This window comes from Anarrhichthys ocellatus, unplaced genomic scaffold (assembly GCF_004355925.1).
Source record: "Anarrhichthys ocellatus isolate YVR2014 unplaced genomic scaffold, GSC_Weel_1.0 scaffold872, whole genome shotgun sequence".
In the NCBI taxonomy this organism is placed as follows: Eukaryota; Metazoa; Chordata; class Actinopteri; order Perciformes; family Anarhichadidae; genus Anarrhichthys; species Anarrhichthys ocellatus.
Window position 1 is genome coordinate 2,181 of NW_022280846.1, and position 14,658 is coordinate 16,838.

Below are 14,658 nucleotides of genomic sequence, written 5' to 3' on the forward strand. Positions count from 1 at the left end.
TGGATTAAATGACTGTGTGTAACATGAAAGTGGTTGCTCATAGTAACCATCTACAGAGAATTTATTGCCTAACTCCGCAGTTCCTCTCAGTTTTGCAGTTCTTTTTCAGCCTCTTTCAGCTTAGTGTTTTGGTTTTCCGACCCGCAAACTCAGTTCTGTCTCTCTCTTAGCAGCAGCAAGCAGCTGTTTTTAGTGAAAAAGTTCTGATAAACTGTTGCATACCTAGCCTCTACTGAATGGCAGACAAAATTGTGAAAACATCCTGTTGAAAAGACAATAAGCATTTAGCAGCTAAAGAGATGTTTTCCTGATTGGTGGAGACCAAAACCGTCCTTCGTCTGGAGACTGGCAATCGATACAAACAGATTCTGCATATGAATGCAACGTCCAAGTAGTATTGCCCTACCACATGTGGAAAGCAAAAGAGGCAGAACACGGCTAAAATACAATCTGGGAACCAACCAGCGTACGACAACAATTTAGCTTTTAATTGGTTTCAAATTAGCTTATGAAAAATCACGGTCATACATGTTGTCTCTCAACTTCCAACAGCAGTCTCACATCTCAAGTTGCTAATCGTTCTGCAAACCAATAATCGCTGGCTACACCGGAATCCCACAAATATAGCCACTTGCCCCCAGAGGTTTATCTGTTGTCAGAATGATAGACGATTAGTTCCGAGATTGGGTGACGGGAGACATGAGTGCAAACATCTGGTTCTGAGAAGTGAAGCCAATGTCTAAGTGTCTGAAACTTGTATTCTCTCTAATGTCCAGCAAGGAGCGACTCCTCTGATTGTATAGAAATCTTTGAGGAAATGACCATACTTCTCACTTGATTTATTACTTAGTTTATGGTCTCAATCTCTAGTTTCAAGTCTTCTTCAATACAGCATGATGTTCATTTAGTAAATTATGGTCCATTTTAGAGTGAAATATACCACAAAGCAGGGTACGCTTTAGGGCGGGGCTACTTTGTGATTGACAGGTCGTTACCACAGGGTTGTCTGGCCTGGGAGTTGTCTGTGTTTTCGTTTTAGTCTGTCTAATTAACAGACTACAGCTCAGCATAGTGCAGACCAACTAAGGATTTCTCTGTGGCACAAAACTGATTCATTGTAAACATGTATATGTCTAAGTCTGCATGTCTTTGGACTGTTACATGATTTGTGTGTCTGTGCCTGAATGTGTGTTTTTGCCACTAAAGTGTCTGCTGGCATTCTCTCGGATCTTTTCCCTCCTCAGTGTATTTCCGTCTCTTCCTATAAGCCTGTGTGTTTGGGAATGAATTATGCACTGCTCCGTTTCCCCTGATAACACTAACTGTGACAGTTTGTGCTCGCTGATGTATCAGCTGTGACTGAAGGGTGTTTTTCTGGGTTTGCTTGTTGATGACGTCTGCAATTCCAAAGAGGAAATTCTTCACGGAGTCTTGTTGAAAGGTTGATGCCATTAGATATTGCAGGTCATGGGGTTTAACACAGCACGATAAAATAAGCATAGAATGAACAAAGCCTTTAGTGCAATGAAAGGTTCTCTCAGTTTGCTGCTTTCCACTTGTCAATCATCTCGTGAGCTGTCTGCCTCATAATGGCAACGAGGAAGACGGGGAAATGCCGCAGCGCTGATATTTTAATTAACTAAACAGTTTTCTCTTTTTTTTCCTGCCTTTCTCCATCGTGGTTCTTTCCACTGTCACGCTGTTTCTCCAAGATTTACTGTGATAGTTACAACCTGCTCACTGCTAGATATATGACACTAATAAATATATCTAGGGAAAATATCTTCAGCGTGAGAGTTAATTCATTGGAGATAATAGTTCTTAAAGGAATATAGGAATATATATTAAAGGAATATAGCTTGACAAATTCCGATTTTTCACTTTCTTGCCAATAGTTAGATGAGAGGATCTATTGGGTGAATGTAAACCTAGAGCCAGTAGTTAATTAGATTAGATTAGTCTATTTTACAACAGAAAGCAGAGGTAACGATAACAGTCTCTTTTAATGTTCCTATACAAGGAAATTGTTAATTATGTTGTGAGTATAACATATTTTGTTCTGCACTACATTTGTTTTTGACATATCACAAATACGTGTAAAACCAATAGCCAACTTTGACTTATTTCAATTTAACTCCCTAAAGTGAAAACGTACTTATTTTAAGCCAAACCGTGATGTTTTACTATATACTGTACCTAACCAACAGCTTTTGATGCATTCTTGTTTTGTTTCAATTTGCAACGTTGATCACGTTTTTAAAACTGCGACTGTAAAATGCATTTCCCTCTAAACCTAATTGCATTTTGGTTGTATGGTAACATTATTTTGTAGTAGACAGGGCTGCCAAATCAACTTAGCAAGTAAGTCATTATAACAATTGTTTTTTACAACTATAATAATTACACAAAACCAAAATGTAAAAACCAAGAGTTGCGATTGAACAGGGAACTATTTTTGTAAACCGCAGTGACTTCCTTTTTCAACTGCTATATGTCTATATGTGAGCAGCTAATGAAGACCATGAGGCGTAATCCTCAACTCTTGTTTTTCAGGAACAAAAAGAATGTATCTAGATTTGTTGTGATGATTTCCAATAAACGAACATTGGATAAAATGTATTTAACGCAAGCATGTACTTTTTACCTCTCATTTTCTTTGTTTATTACTTGGAGAGACTGATCTGCAGTATAATGAGTAACTCTCTCCGGTGTTTTCTCTCTGTGTCTCTTTTTTGCGCTGTACTCTCCGTCTGATGACTTTTACTTCATACTGTGGTGAACAATGTCCTTAAATAAGAAGAAAAAAGATTTCAACATTAAAAACTAAAATTACTAAAAATAAATTGAATTTAAATAGATCATTTGAAATGTTTTTATTATCCATGTATTTTTGGTGAATCCTAAAACAGTGAGCCATAAATAGCTCCTTTTAATGAGGGAAGGCTGCAAATTGCATCTTTAATTTCAGGCAGCAGTGCAAAAAGTGAATTTGTCTGGAGGCTAGCCTTCTATTTGCTCGCTTTCATTAGGTCACTGACTTTCTCTCTGCGCACTCTGTCCTCTGTTTACGCTAAATAGACACCAGTGTTTAATTGATAGGTAGGTTAAACAGTGCTTTAACCAATTACCATCACAGTCATATTCACTATCTTAAATAAACAGCAACCATGGATTTATAACCTAAGCACTAAATCCGAAGGGTGGTTGAATTTGAAAGTGCTGTCTGTCGTCCTGCTAATCTGCCAGACAATCACACGTCAAGCCAGTAAGCCGCCCAGACAGTTAAACAGTCAGTCAGTCAGCTGGAAGCGCTGCGATCATGTCAGTTCGACCTACCGTTGAATCAGTAGGACATTTCTTCAACTCTCAGCCGCCTCGGTCAACCAGTCAACCAGCATAAAGAGGAAGTCGATCAGTAACAGGCGGCAAGTCAGTCATCTTACAAAATGGGGAACACCGTTCACACAATAACATGAATCAATGTTGTACACAAAGGTTTTGACTGCGCAGAAGATTACTAGGATGGAGGTGACAGTGATTATTGTTGTGCTATTCAGAGGATGAGCCTGTCAAACAAAAGATTTTCATTTTGGAAGAAAATAGTAGGGCTGTTTTGACAAATGGCTCACAAAGTGGTGTTTTGTTGAGAAGTGTTCCAACTTGAAAAGATAAAAAAAGAACAGATCCTGGATGCGAAATGAATATAGGACAGACAACGTGGCGTACTTTTTCAAGTCGGTGAAAATTAATTAAGACAGAAAGCAATACTTTTTTTAACGTTTTTGAGTCAAGAAGATGTATTACAATAATGTTATTTGACAGATGTAAAGTGAGTACAGTTGCTTACCGGTGTAATTGGGGACATCACCTTCACCCACTACGTGTCTTAATATGGATTGTGCAATGTAACGTGTGCTAGAATAATGTGTGTACAGCATACGGTGAGTTTCAGTGTGGTTTGATGGATTCTGGAGTCATTTTGTCGTGCTGTAGATGTGCTGCCTTGTTGCTCCGGTGGTCCCTGTCAGGTATATGAGGTTGCCCTGATGTCAACACTTTGTTTGTTTTTTCCTAAACCCCTAGCTGTTGTCAGGAATTAATTAATCTATTCATTATCTATTCATGCTGGTGGAATTGATTCTTTCCATTGTTGCTTGTGTTGGTGTATTATAGTCGGTTAAAAAGCATTCACTGACAGTCTTTTCTGGTTAAGTCCACTGTGGGCAGAAAGATCATTTAAGCAGTAGTGGTTAATATCATATTGATTATCATTCTGGACCATTCATGGCCTGTTCTTCTTGAACATATTAGCCCAGCCCATTTCCTATTAAGACAGGCACCTTCATTTTTTTTTTAATGTGGCTGAAGCATATTTTCAGTTGCTGCTGTAGTGGACTTAAAAGCAGCTGTGGGAACTATATCCATGACGCATTCACAAACATTAGGAGATAAACAAGGTTCAGTTTTCACAGCAAGTCCATCACTGATCTCCTGTTTCTTGTTCCTCCCCACCTTTCTCCCTTTCTCTCTCTCTCTCTCTCTCTCTCTCTCTCTCTCTCTCTCTCTCTCTCCCCCTCCCAATTTATTTGCTCTATTGTTCTATCAATCAGTTCACTTTCTCCAGAACCTAAGGAAACGGTGATGTTTAACGGCCGGGTGACATTTAATGGCTGCCCCATCTTGAGCCAACTGGCGTCCTCGCAATCATAGATCTTTCATCAACGGAAACGTTCTTGTCATGGAAACCCCCTACCTCCAGACTGCGTTCCTCGACCCCCCCATGTACAAGGTGTGATTGCTGAGGGAGGGGAGGTAATGCTGAGACAAGGTTGTCTGTGAAGATCCCCAAAAATATCACCCCAAACCATGTAGTGTTCCTCTCTCCAAGGAGGGGGGAGGGTCTACATTTGAGTCTGGTTTCTTTTTTTATTTATTCATGTTCATGTTATCTCTGGAATAGATTTGCTTTCGCTTGTTCAAAGAGTGCATGTGGGTGTGGACATAGAGTGCGAGGTGAGGAGAAAGTGACAGAGAGAGGAAGAAAGAGGGAGAAAGGAAAGAAAAGAGATGGTCCTCCACACCACCCCTTACTCCGGGGCCTGTCTGCACTTCCTGGATGGCTTGTCGTGGAGCCTGGTGTTCCCTTGCTATTGGCTCCTGGACCAGCTCCTGGCCTCCTGCGTGGCCACATCGCTGGAGAAGCGTCGACGCTCCCAAGACCCCTGCTCCTTCCTCACCCTGTGCTTGCTGATCTCCGCGCCACTATACCTGCTCCTCCTCTTCGCCTCCCTGCCCTTCGCCCTGCTGGGCTTCGTCATCTGGGCTCCCCTGCAGGCCATCCGCCAGCCATACTTGTACACCTACCGCAGGTTAGTGTGGCCCTTAGTGGCACGGGTTTTTTTTTTTATCTGCTCCTTTCACGTCCTCTGAAGGTCCTCAGAAGGTACCCTAAAAGTCCTCAGAAGGTCCTCTAAAAGTCCTCAGAAGGTCCCCTGAAAGTCCTAAGAAGGTCCTCAGAAGGTCCTCTGAAAGTCCTGCTTTAGTTGCTGCACGCTCATATTGTAGGAAACAAATGAAATGCATTGACAGTCAAAGTTTTTGCTGGTAAGTTCTGTAGGTTGACTTAGTCAATAGCAGGAGACTTTCCAGGCTTGAATGGGTGTGAAACTCTCAACTGTATCTTCAGTACAAAACATAACCAACTATGTTAGAATAAATCTGCTCCTTTGATTAAAAAGATAAAAGAAACTTAAAGCTAAGTCAGTGTTCATAAAGACACAAGGACAGATCATTAACTCTAAACTTTTTTGGTACAAAACATCCACTTACAAGTTCAAAATGCTGCTGTGTGCAGTAAGTGTCTCCAGCACCACATTTTGCCACACAAGCATTGTTGTCGTGTAAAGGCTGGGCGATAATTCAATATAATAATTTATCGTCTTTCAATGGAATCATGTCATGATGAATTTATTTATAGAGATATCATGATACACAATTACGTCGTCTGAATTGATAATAATGAGGCATCAAGTACATACTAACTTACTTTACTCGAAAAATCTGATGTGAAATATTTTGAGTAATTTTGAAGATTTGATTTTACATCTTTACGTTACCCCTCAGTTCAATATTTTTAACACGTGTGTGTATATATGGATTTTTAGTTTTTGCTTTATAATTATACTTGAAGCAGTTATGCTCATTTTGGATTGAATAATTCCCAACCCTAGCATAGCAGCTGATGTTATCCCATCGCAAGATGATCTCTGGAAACAGCCAGATCCCTGACGATTTTCTCCAAACCTATTCATCAAATGAGTTTCTGAATCTATCTGAGGTAAAAAAAAAAAAAAATAGGCCATTCACTTGCGAAATCATGCTTCATTTTATATCTACAGTGCCAGTTAAGTTTGGAAATTTCAAGAGGCAGAAAATGGAGTCATTATCTACTGTAAAGAGTTTGCTCATTGGTCTGGCCTACAGCTGCCAGGCTCAATCAGTTCTCAGCGAGTGTTTGGTTATCCAAACACACAGCAGGCTACCCATCATAACCATGAAATTGGAAATGCTGTATTTAGCTCTGTTTGCTGTGGAGGAGCAGCACTCTCTCACAAAGTTAGATATTCCCTTTGTTATCTGTTTGTTTCCAGTAATTATACTGCTGCCTCAAAATGAATGTGGTAATGGTTAAGTGAAATGGTTCCAGGTTTTTCCATAAAAATCCATAGGATCAAAGAGCAGCGATCCTAATAGAGTTAGTAGAAAAGGATAGATTGATAGATTTGGGAAGAAAAACATAATGAAAATAAAATTGTGGTTGTATGGAAAGCATACAACAACAGAAAAGGATGTAAAGATAAGAAAGAAACAAAGTGGAAAAATAATGACTTCTATCAAGATAATTGCAGTAAGTTAATGTGGAAAATATCCCATGGTACAAGCTAGATATGCATAACGTTTCTCCAAATGAGGCTGCATTTTTTGTTCCAAAGTTATCAAAATGTGTCTTCCCCTCAACATAACCACACAATGAGCCAGGTAGTGGTTTCTCCCTGCTTCCAGGCTTTATGCTAGGCTAGCTAATAAGATGACCGTATTTCCTAAACTCTAAACTTTTTTCATTATGTTTCATTATGGAGGGTTATTTATTGGGTTATTTGTGTGCTCCACAGCCTCTCTTTGATTTGATTTAGTGTTTCCGTTGCTTACCTTGTGCAGGCCAGACAAACACCAGGCCGAGCAGGGCCAGGCCGGGCCAGGTGGGGTAGGCCTTGGGGAATGGAGGCCACAGGGCAGAAGCTTCTGTTTCTGCAGTGCCAACGTGTGCCTGCTGCCCGACTCTCTGGCCAGGTTCAACAACCTGTCAGACACGCACAGGAGAGCCCGGGAGGTGGGGAAGAGGATCCGCAATGGTGCCAGTCGACCTCAGATTAAAATCTACATCGACTCACCTACCAACACTTCCATCAGGTGAGGAGAGCTTGCTCCTGGGCTCCTTCTGCTTACGTCTTAGCAGCAGTAAAAACATTCACTCTTGTCATACATATCAATTGAATAAATGGATTTTGAATAGTTCTTTCTTTCTGTTCGGTTCATCAGTGCGGCATCCTTCAGCAGCCTGGCCACAGGTTTCCGCCGCACCTCCTCTCTGGACCAGCGTCCAGACCAAACACACACCACCAACGGCCCAGCCGACACGGAAACCGAACCCCTCACCGAGTGCCCAATTCACCCCTCAGGTGCCGCCGACTGCCCCGTACACCCGTCTGCAGGAGACCAGGGTACCTCTGAATGCCCTCTTCACCCAGAGGGAGGAGACACGACAGAAGACTGTCCCCTCCACCCTGCAGGGACTAACAGCAGCTCAGAGTGTCCCGTACATATCTCAGGGGAGGCTCCAGACTGCCCCTTGCATTCCACAGGGGCTCAAGTTGGTCAAGGCCATCATGACTGTCCCGTGCATGGGGAAGGGATCCAGACAAAAGCGTCCTCAGACTGCCCACTTCACGCCTCAGCAGTTCAAATCAGCATCAGCGCCCCAGAGTCAGACCCACAGGAGGAGGAGGTTGAAACAGGGAACCATCGGACTGGGGATCAGGTGGCAGGAGACACGGGCAGTATGACTGCCTCCAGGGAATCCCTCGCTCGTTATCATGGTGGTGACGGTGGCGTTGGCATATCCTCCAACAATACTCTTTCCCATGTCCCTCGCACGTCATTCTTCAAGCGCCCCGGTAGAAAACGCCGCCATGGAGATGAAACATTCGACCACGACATCTCTGCCTTTTTCCCTGCCAACTTGGATTTTCTGGCTCTACAGGAAGTGTTTGACCACGGGTCGACGACCAGACTGCGGTGTCAGCTGCATCGTTATTTCCCCTATGTGCTGAGCGACGTTGGCCGGTACGGCTGGAAAGGATGCTGCTCAAGGTTCAAATTCCTAAACAGTGGGCTGATGCTGGCAAGCCGCTACCCAATCCTAGATGCAAGGTTTGAGTGCTACCCCAACGGGAGAGGGGAGGACGCACTGGCAGCCAAGGGCGCGCTGTTTGCCAAGGTCAGAATTTTGTTTTACTTTTTCTTCCTCATATTCTTTTTTTTTTTTCAGTCATTTTAGGATATTGCTTGTTTGCTTTCTTGCAAAGAGTTGGTCAGAATATTGATTCCTATCTTATATTTGTCCCATCACTATGGAATTAGAGCAAGAACCTTAGCTTAGCATAAAAACTGGAAACGGGCAAACAGCAACCCTGGATCTATACCGTATAACTTGTTGAGACAACGTCACTGTACCCGACCAAGAAATAGATTCATAACACTTAGCACTAAAGGAACAACTTGTCAAGTTTTACCTTTTTTTTGTACAGATTAAACAAACCAGATATGATGAGTTCATTCTTTTTTACCTTTGGACACAGCCAGGTTAGCAGTTTCCCCTTGCTTCCTGTATGTCTTTATGCTAAGCTAAGCTAAGCTAAGCTAACCATCTCTGGATCCACTCTTGCAAGAAAGCGAATCGTACAGTTCCCAAAAAGAATGACTACCACCCAATCAGGAAGCCAATAAAATCCTTATTTTTCATAGAGCACTTTTTATAGTTCTCAAAGACACTTTTCAAATGTTGAAATGATCATATAAAACAACACACTGAAAATATACAACACACTTTAAAGTAGTTATTAAAAGGGGAGATTTGAACAAAATATTTCACTACACACGTGTCCTAAAGCTCTGTAACATTTTTACTCAAATTCTACTTCCATAAAAAAGCAATTTTTACAGTTTTGAGACAGACGGACCTTTTTATCATTTTTCCATGGTTTCACAAAGTAGTTTCAGAGTCGCTGTCACTGAAAGGTCAGCGCAGAGACCACTTTGAGAAATGTCATAAGTAATATCCCGGTCTATATTTAGACTGGGGCTGCTTTTTGTAGGCTTTGACAAGATCACAGAAGTAGTCAAAAATAATTAGACAACTTGGATTGTGTATGTTTATGTCCTCATTATATTTCAAAATGAGCTGAATTAGAACTAAATGTCACAGTGGACCTAATTTTATGCTTTCCCCGCAGCAGAAATGTGTCTGAGCTCTGATTACTGCTTGGTGCTGTTTCAGCCAAAAGCTAATCTTGTCATCTCTGATGCCCGCTATTCGTACCGTTGGCGAGGCGGTAATTGAATCTGCCCATTAAGTCTATTTATACTAAATTAACTCATCGTACATTTGTGAAAGCATGCGTGAGTGTGAAAGACGGGCGGAGAGTTCAAATGACCTGCCAGCTGTCATTAGCTGCATTAATTACCGTAGATCTCTGTAGTATGGAAAGGACATTATCAGAGTCTGCTTTAAGAACTTTGGTGCACTGGTATCTATCTGCTCTACTTCCTAACCCATTTGATGCCCTTGTGTAGATAATGTCACTCAGTACATGTTCGATGCACTATTGCCACAATGTTGCAGTGACGGAGAATCCGCCCATTGCAGACAGTACTTGGTAAATAAACTTATTTACACCCACATCCATTCACACATTACGCGTCTGTCATTGTGGTGAGTAAATGCACCACAATAATTACAAAACACTCATAAGCTTTCCACATCTCCCACTGCTACGTGGAGAGAAAAAAGCATAAAACAAAAAAAATACATGTTGTCATTTTCAAGGTCTTAGGTGTTTGTGAAGAAATTAGCATAATTCCACATCTGTTTATACATGGTATTGAAAACACATTGATGATAAACAATAAAATGGCTTGTAGGATAATATGCAAATCCTTAAGATTTCAGTCCTGACCAGATTTTGAATCTCAATATGAATGGAAACTAAGGAAGTGCTTTCCAAGTTTAGCAGTTTGGAGTCTTTAGCTGCTACCAGAATTCAATACTGACATGCTATTTATCAGAATTGTGTCAATAGTTAAATTTTGTGTGTGTACAATAGAAAATAACAGTGATGCAGCATTTCTTTCAATCACCATTGTGTTACCTCCTTCCGCAAAAGATAGTGACTTAACGGACATATATTTAAATAAAAATCCTCGAGATTGCCCCTTTGACTGTTTATAATTATTGAAACGTAATTATATATATTTTTTAAACTGTGCCAGTTGGATACAGTACAGCTACCAACAGACTGTTGGGGATGGACAAGACTTGTACAAGTCTATATTCCCATCGATTAACTGGCCCCAGATTCTCCATTCTCTTCATTAGGTATACCAACAAAAAGTAATGTGCCGTAAATAGTAGGTATTCCCAAAATCAATACATATGTTGTGCACGTAAGCATGAACAAGGTATAAGACCCCAAAAGCCCACACAGGGCCAGAGGAGATGGGTGAGTCCAACTGTTCATTCCCTGTGTGAACAGAGAAGTCAACCTTGTTGTAATTGTCACCCAACTTGGGTACTTCTGTTACGGCACCTCCGTAGATATTTAACCAAATGACGATATTTTCCTAAACCTAACCAAGCAATTTTTATGCCTAAAGGCCACTGAGTTGTTTCCTGTGGAGAAGGGATTTTATTTTGAAAGGACCATGTGCAGCTGTTGCAGGCTTTCGAAGGAAAACTCTTCGTAAGATACGCTGTATACCAGAGCCATATACAGCGTCACTACATCACTCCTCCACATTCCAAATATGGTAACTTCCATTCATTGGTTGCGACAGGGAACTTGCCGAACTCGAGGCTTCAAAACAGCAGTCTACAAACCAATGGGTGAAGTCATGATGACTAGCTCCACTTCTTACAGTCAATGCTCTCAACAGTAACCGAGGGACATCCTGTTGTGTTCCCCATTGCCTACTGCATAACTTATACAGTATGGAGTCCATTAGGCACTTTCAGCAGGATGACAGATCCCATGTAGGCTACTGTAAGTATGTCAAGACGGGATGTAGTCTTAATGCATAATGGAGGTATGTCCATGCTGGTTATACTGTGCAAGAAGCAGGACGGGTTGATGACATGGTTACCAGTGCACTAATGTGGGCTATGCAGAGTGATGGGCTTTATATTTTTTATTCTTTGATTCATGTTTCTTTTGAAAAGCATCCTTTTTTTATAATAAGACGACACGCATAATTTTCCTTGGAGAGAAAAAGCAGTAGTGCACCGAGTAAAGCTCACAAACACAACGTGCAGTGAATCAGCGATGAAGGGAGAAGCGTTTATGTGTGTGTATGTCCAGTTTATTATCTGTATGTGTGTGTGCCCTGTGGTGAGTGTGGACAGTCTGTGAGTTCATTAATTAGCCGTGTACCGTGGCGGTCAGCAATGCGAGTCTGGATTGGATCCATTCTGGAATGACATGCACCTGTATGTGTGTGTGCAAATCTATGTTTGTGTCCATACATGCCCTCGCGTTATACAGTACCAGATCTAATGAAAACACACTCCATCATCACAGCTTGCACGCTGACAGTCTCCCTGTCTGCCCTGCTGCCCACTGACTGTCACTGCAGATTACGAGCAGGCGTCACAACCCCGTTTCACCACCCCCTTGTCTATGAGGTCATCCCGGGTCCCCCTGACAAGCTGGCTGTCAGCCAGCTGGCAGGTACGTGTTTCAATGCAAGCTGCTGACACTGCCAACTGACAGAGAAGGGAAGCAAACAATGTTAAACAAAATGATTCTCCTTACTGCCAGGAAATGCTTATTGAGAGAACCACAAGTCTCCCAATCCGGCGTGATTGGCCATGGTGAATGCGACTTTTGTGATTAAATACATTTGTCCGTATATGTGTCTTAACGCGTCTTGCCTGATCGGATGGTGATCGGATATTACGTGGTCAAAGAAGCGGCTGTAGAGAAAATTCTCTATAAGTCCCACGTTATTTTCGCTGTGATGATTAACAGATTTTCCCTATATCCCCATTATTTTTTTATGCTTATACTCTTCCTCCCTTCAGTATTAATATACCTGTCTTTTATTGAAGGATAGCAGCTAATACAGCTACAATAATTTAATGCAAAAGACATTTTCCTATAAATTCTTCTCAGTAAAAGTCCCCATTTATTTTTAATGCTTACTTTTCCTCCCTGTAGAATTTGTCGACTTGTTTACGTTGAAGGATGGCAGTAAACGGAGCTCTGCTAATCGCTGCTAAACATGTTTTTCGATACATTATTTTGTTATTTAAAATATTTATTTTTGAAGTAGCAAACTCAGAAAATGTTGGGTTATCACCAACAGTGTTTATTGGTTTTCATTTAGTGATGACAATGCTCAATTCTCATGGCACTGGTATGTAGCATATCCAAGTAAATATTACATAATGACAAGCATAATCACAAGTGCACTATGCATCCCTAAAAGTAGATATATGTAGTATATTTAATATATAAATAAATAAATAAAAAATGCCCATGTAACCCATTTTTCCCAGCCAGTTGCAGGCTTTGATGTCCCCGCTGTTCACTGCTTGCCCCTGTCCATCCTCCAGACATCTTGGCAGCCTTCCAAGGCGGCATCTTGTTGTGAACCCTCGCTCCCCCTCCGTGGCCCTTTGGTCATTCTCGCTCATTACTACTCAGCACTCCGCCAGCTGGGACGCATCTCATTAGATGCACTTCATTTGATGTACCTGATGTTCACGCTGTGTTCCTCTTCACAGCCACCAGATACTGTGTGTTCTTTCACATCAAATATAAACAAGGATGCTCAGTCGGAAGTCGTTGTTAAAGTGATGATCCCTGAAATTCTTCGTTTTTTCAATTTTTTTAGTTGTGCGCACTCATCACTGTGGTGCTTTTGCACTTTCCTAGACATCGCCTGTCAGACACAATATTGTTGGTGGCATTGTAATCATCTTCCATGGATTTCCTGTTGTTGTCTTTAGTGTTCTTTTTTTCTTTGTCTGTTTAGCAATTCTAGCTATCCATGTTTATGAGAACTACTCAGTTCTTCTGTTTACTTCAAAGACACTAATTATAAAACTCCCTGTGGTGCAGTAAAAGGCTAGAAGACACCAGGAGACAGATAACATGCAAACAGTTGATTAAGGTGTGTGTATATAACTCAGATCATACACATGAGTACACTTTTAGAAATAATAGCATTTATGGAGCAGAACATTGTGCATGCACAGCTTTATACATGTCTTGGACCTACACACAGTTTTATACCTCTTGCTGCAATTGTAAAAACTTAACTAATATCAGTTTTATGGCTCTTGTGGCTCAAAATTCACATTGTTAAGTGGAAATCTCACCTGGATTACTAAATCCAGACTTTGAAATGGCTAAGAATTGTCTTGGAACCAAAGACTGTGTTGACTTGTCTGTTACAAAATGTCCGTTTAACTGAATCATACATTTAGTCCAACTTAATTTTTCAATATAGATTGTATTCTGATTCTGTCATACGTGTTAGGAAATGGAAATTATTTTGATCCAAGATATCAACCATTCATTATTATTAAAACATCCGTCTAAGCAGCCTATTATCCCCAGGAATTACGTCCATATTGGGTCCGATGCCATCGTTCAGTGCCAACTGAATAATCATAATCATACAGTATATAAGAGGGCCTTTATGTGGACTTTAAAATGCTTTGTCATTACATTATTGAACATTTTTCGGGGCTGTGCAAAATCAGTTAATATTTATGTTTTTGTCTGGCAGTAGGGTTAACCTGATAATGTTCTAATTTCATTGTCAGGGTCACTTTATTTATCTTTATCACTTTATTTCAGTTTGGGTTACTTTGGGGTAAAGTATCTAGTAGCACCATGATGTATGTTTATTACAACAATGAAATTAATTTAGTACATAATAAACCCATTGTGTCAAAATCTCCCCCCAGCCATCATCTGCTAATTCTCCCAGTCCGGTTTATTTAGATTATGAGAAATTCAAATGCTTTTTTCTGAAGTCAGTCTTTAGCAAATCTAACTCGGGACACAAAGACACATTCTCATTATTTCCTCGTGGATGCATTTACCTAGAGAGCAGCAGCAGGTCAGCGACGAGGCAGAGATAGAATATTAATTTAAAAATGTTTCCCAAAAGGGAGAGCGCTGTCTCTGTAATTAAAGCTTTTCAGTCTCAACATTTATCCCCTCTTATAATTATTTCAAACTACTAAGTGCATGGTTAAAGTGTGTGTGTGTGTGTGTGTGTGTGTGTGTGTGTGTGTGTGTGTGTGTGTGT

The 14,658-nt window shown here is 40.9% G+C and overlaps 1 protein-coding gene across 1 annotated transcript; it reads left to right on the forward strand.

Annotated features, from left to right (window-relative positions):
* Positions 1–862: 862 nt before the first annotated feature.
* Positions 863–14,651, forward strand: LOC116377083 (sphingomyelin phosphodiesterase 3-like). The gene is made up of 3 exons (XM_031838626.1): positions 863–5,369; positions 7,219–7,470; positions 7,600–14,651. The coding sequence occupies exons 1-3, from the start codon at positions 5,068–5,070 to the stop codon at positions 8,615–8,617; spliced, it is 1,572 nt and encodes a 523-aa protein (XP_031694486.1). The 5' UTR covers positions 863–5,067; the 3' UTR covers positions 8,618–14,651.
* Positions 14,652–14,658: the final 7 nt, after the last annotated feature.

Bases quoted from the DNA above. Each gene is read 5' to 3' on its own strand.
- LOC116377083 (XM_031838626.1), top strand. From the start codon at position 5,068: ATGGTCCTCCACACCACCCCTTACTCCGGGGCCTGTCTGCACTTCCTG. The intron at 5,370-7,218 runs GTTAGTGTGGCC...TACCTTGTGCAG, and splicing joins TACTTGTACACCTACCGCAG to GCCAGACAAACACCAGGCCG. The intron at 7,471-7,599 runs GTGAGGAGAGCT...TCGGTTCATCAG, and splicing joins CCTACCAACACTTCCATCAG to TGCGGCATCCTTCAGCAGCC.